We start from the raw sequence: 3,689 nt of genomic DNA, 5'->3' as shown, positions 1-3,689 counted from the left end.
TGGTGAACTCTTGGTAATCATTTATATTTTGAATTAAACAATAAATTAAAAACTTTACAAAGATTTATGTCTGGAAAAGTACGAAATTTGAACTTAAAATCTGTAGGAACTGATTTAAASCAATGCCTAAAAATTAATATTAGTACAATAATAAATTATTTGAATGTYTTTTCTAACTGTTGTGTTATTTGCTTGTTTCTTAGTGATCATTGAAAATCCTTTAGTTTCCACCAAAGACCCGGAGAAAGGAGACAAGTTCTGCCCGGCAACATCGAGGTAAGTGGGTCAGGTGATGGTGAATGTGACTCAGACATTCAGTGAAATGTCATAAAGCGTGACGTTAGCAGGGTTTGTGCTGCTGCAGCCACTACAGGCTGCTGCTGACGGAGACCCACTCCCAGGTGAGTGTGTGTGGCGACGGCGCCAGCGTGGAGCGGCTGCTGCCGCTGCTCCACCTGCCGGTGAAGGACAGCAGAGACTTYTACTCYCTGGCCGACATCGTGGCCAACGGCCAGCAGCTGGACGGCACCGTCATCAACATCCTGGCAGCCGTCAAACTGGTACGGGGCGCCGGCTTCCCGATTCAGCTCCCTGCTGTACGCCAGACCAGGGGGTCCTGGCTGCGGCTCGGGGGCCGTCTGTGGCCCTCAGCTGCATTTCAGGAGTGATAGAAATCTGAGGACAGGTGGTGGATGCAGAGGGAAACTTTCTCTGTAATCAGGGTGAAATCATCTCTGACATCTTACAACGCTAAGCGTTACATACGACACAAAGTATTAATCTTTATAATCAAGATTTTATGAGCTGAAACAATTAATCAGRTTAATCAATTACTGAAATAATCCATCCACTGTCTTCCACGCTTGTCCTTGGTGGGTTGGGAGGTGTGCTGGCGCTGCTCTCCAGAGGTCAACAGCCGAGAGGCGGGGTCACCTGGACAGGTCACCTGGACAGGTCGCCGGTCCATCACAGGGCATATTGAAATAAYCCCCAACTAATTCAGTAATCAATTAATCATTAACTTTAGTATAGACACTCTAAAAAAGAACAACAACCTCAGAACTGTAATTTAACCAAAACTGGACAATAAATCTATAAATTTTGTATTTAAGATAAGAAAACAACCTTTTGTGTGTAAATCTGTTCCACCAGAATGTTCTTCAGTTTTAGCTTCACCTGGTTCACAGCCAGTTAAACACGTTTTCCATCCAGTCATTAGCCAGTTTATCAATAATCATCTCCAGATCATCCATGATTGATGTTCAGATTTTCTCATGTTGATTTTTAGCTGGGGCTGCACAGTGGTGCAGTTGKTAGAGCTGCTGCCTTGCAGCAAGAAGGTTCTGGGTTCGATTCCCGGTCTTTCTGCATGGAGTCTCCATGTTCTCCCTGTGCATGGTGGGTTTTCTCCAGGTACTCCGGTTTCCTCCCACAGTCCAAAAACATGACTGTCAGGTTAATTGGTCTGTCTAAATTGCCCCTAGGTGTGTATGGTTGTGTGTCCTGTGTGTCTCTGTGTTGCCCTGTGACAGACTGGCGACCTGTCCAGGTGACCCCGCCTCTCGCCTGGAACGTTAGCTGGAGAGGCAGCAGCACCTCCTGACCCCACTGAGGGACCAGGGTGTAAAGAAAATGGATGGATTTTTAGCTGCAGAAATTGTTTTTTTGTTGTTGTTTTGCATCTTTTAATGTGTACAAAGATGCAATAAAGTTGACGTTCTGGTATAMAAACGTTCAGTTTTCTGGTGGCGCTCAGACGGGCTGCAGTGTGTTTTRGTTAAACATGCAGCTGACAGTGAAACCTGTAAGGACTGAAGCTGCTGCGGCCTGAAGCGTCAGTTTCCTCTGGTCAGATCGGAGAAACGAAGCAGTTTGTCACCTCAGACGGACGCAGAGGCCAGAGGCTGGAGCTCAAGCTGTTTGATGACTCCGTCTCATCGTTTCCTCTCATCAGGTTTGTTTTGAGCGCCACGTTTCCTCCTGGTGCCTCCTGATCAGGGATTTATGATCATTTATCTCTGTTTGTCCCCAGCTGGGACCGGGAGGCCATTCAGCTCCTGCAGAACCTGGTACCCAGAGAAACCGGTAACAGCTGCTTCTCGGCCCAGCTGCTGGCTTCTCCGCCTCTCCATTCGCTGACCTGGTTTTATTTTCCAGTTCTCTTTGTTGCCGATGCAAAGATGAGTTTTGACAGCTTTCGCGGCAGCATGGTGGCGACGGTGAGCTCCAAAACCATCATTACTGTCAAYCCTGGTGAGAAAACACAGCCACACAGTCTGAGCGCTCAGAACCAGAACCAGACCCAGTAATATCAGGTTTTAAAGTGTCTAAATGTGGTCACTGGTCCTCAGACACGAGAGAAGCCAGCTTGTTGTTCAGCTACGTGAAAGACCTGTCAGAGTCTGGAGCTCTGGACCAAGACGAGGCTCTGGAGGATCCGCCTGGTGGGTTTCAGGAGTGATTACACTCTTTATTTAATTTATATGAATTCATCTTCATCTGGAACCTGATGAGTCATCATTTCCTCTGTTTTATTAAATATAATTGGATCATACAGGTGAAGGCAGTAGCAGTCTGTCGCTGCTCTTTAACACAATTTATCATCTATTTTACATATAAAAGTCCCAAAGTGGAACCTTTTTATTCCCTTGTTTCTGGTACGCCTGTTAATCTGACGCACCAGCTACATCCCCAACAGCAGCAGCAACAAAGAGTCTTCTCTGGTCCAGTCTGCTGTGTCTTGTTGCAGTGGCGTCCATCACAGCCGTGTTCACGGTGAAGCAGCTAAAGGAGAAGGCCAGAGAAAACGCCGAGCCGTTCTTCGGACTCGCCTACGGCTTTGTCTCCAAGCTGGACCTGGACTCGTCCGTGTCCAAAGTGGTCAGGACGCGCTGGTACTCCAACTCGCTGCCCCAGACGGCTCCTGAATGCACCACGGAGCCGGCGACTGTGCGCTGACTCGCTTTGCCTCCCAGTGCCAGGTGCCGCTTCCTGGTGCAGCAGGAGCTGCAGCGCTGCAGCAACCCGCTGTGTCCGGGCGGCGAGCGGCCGCTGACGGCCTTTGACCTGCTGGTGGACGTCACCGACCACACCGGTACCCTGCAGGCCTGCAGCTTGCGCGGCCCCGTGGCAGAGCAGACCCTCGGCTGCACGGTCCGTGCCTCCTCACTGAYGCCTCTGGGGTCAAAGTTCACCAGTAGACCAACCATCCCTTCCTGTGTTGCAGACRGAAGAGTTTGTCGGTTTGACCGACGGTCAGCGGACGGCGCTAAAGTGGAGGTTTCTGCTGGAACGGTGCAAAATATACCTGAAGGTACCGCAGGCATGGATTGCTGTTGCTATGGAGACGAGTCAGGAGTTTAACGCCAGGCGATGTGTTACAGATCCTCCCCTCTGCCAGGATGAAGAGCGGGATGAGGGGGACGATCCTGGGCTGTTCGCTGGCCGACCCTGGAGAGGTGAAGCAGAGCATGTCTGCCCTGCTGCAGGAGCAGTGATGCAGCCGCAACCAACTAACTCAGATAGTATTTATTTAACTTATTCATCTAAATATATTTACTCTGTTAGCATGGRCAGCTTGTTAGATTATTAAATATGTGTTAAATAAATGATTCATTTAAAAGCTTCCATAGCTATTCTGTGAAATGCTTCAATATTTATTATATTTATTAATACTGAACTCAGGATTC

At 48.6% G+C, this 3,689-nt stretch overlaps 1 protein-coding gene across 3 annotated transcripts in view; it reads left to right on the top strand.

Moving 5' to 3' along the window:
* The window catches only part of meiob (meiosis specific with OB-fold), a 5,120-nt gene extending 1,493 nt beyond the window's left edge, over positions 1-3,627 (top strand). For 2 of the 3 annotated variants that reach the window (XM_008436234.2, XM_008436235.2), the window contains exons 5-14: positions 204-276; positions 365-560; positions 1,854-1,954; positions 2,033-2,085; positions 2,158-2,253; positions 2,352-2,444; positions 2,750-2,894; positions 2,976-3,153; positions 3,227-3,313; positions 3,384-3,583. In XM_008436234.2, the coding sequence (XP_008434456.1) occupies positions 204-276; positions 365-560; positions 1,854-1,954; positions 2,033-2,085; positions 2,158-2,253; positions 2,352-2,444; positions 2,750-2,894; positions 2,976-3,153; positions 3,227-3,313; positions 3,384-3,497 (1,136 nt within the window). In that variant the 3' untranslated portion in view covers positions 3,498-3,583. Of the gene's footprint in view, positions 1-203; positions 277-364; positions 561-1,853; positions 1,955-2,032; positions 2,086-2,157; positions 2,254-2,351; positions 2,445-2,749; positions 2,895-2,975; positions 3,154-3,226; positions 3,314-3,383 lie in introns of all 3 variants that reach the window. The other variant, XM_008436236.2, reaches the window with a different exon arrangement.
* The last annotated feature ends 62 nt before the right edge of the window (positions 3,628-3,689 follow it).

This window comes from Poecilia reticulata, linkage group LG19, assembly GCF_000633615.1.
Source record: "Poecilia reticulata strain Guanapo linkage group LG19, Guppy_female_1.0+MT, whole genome shotgun sequence".
In the NCBI taxonomy this organism is placed as follows: Eukaryota; Metazoa; Chordata; class Actinopteri; order Cyprinodontiformes; family Poeciliidae; genus Poecilia; species Poecilia reticulata.
The sequence above is the reverse complement of the archived record's forward strand: the minus strand, read 5'-3'. Positions and strand labels throughout refer to the sequence as shown.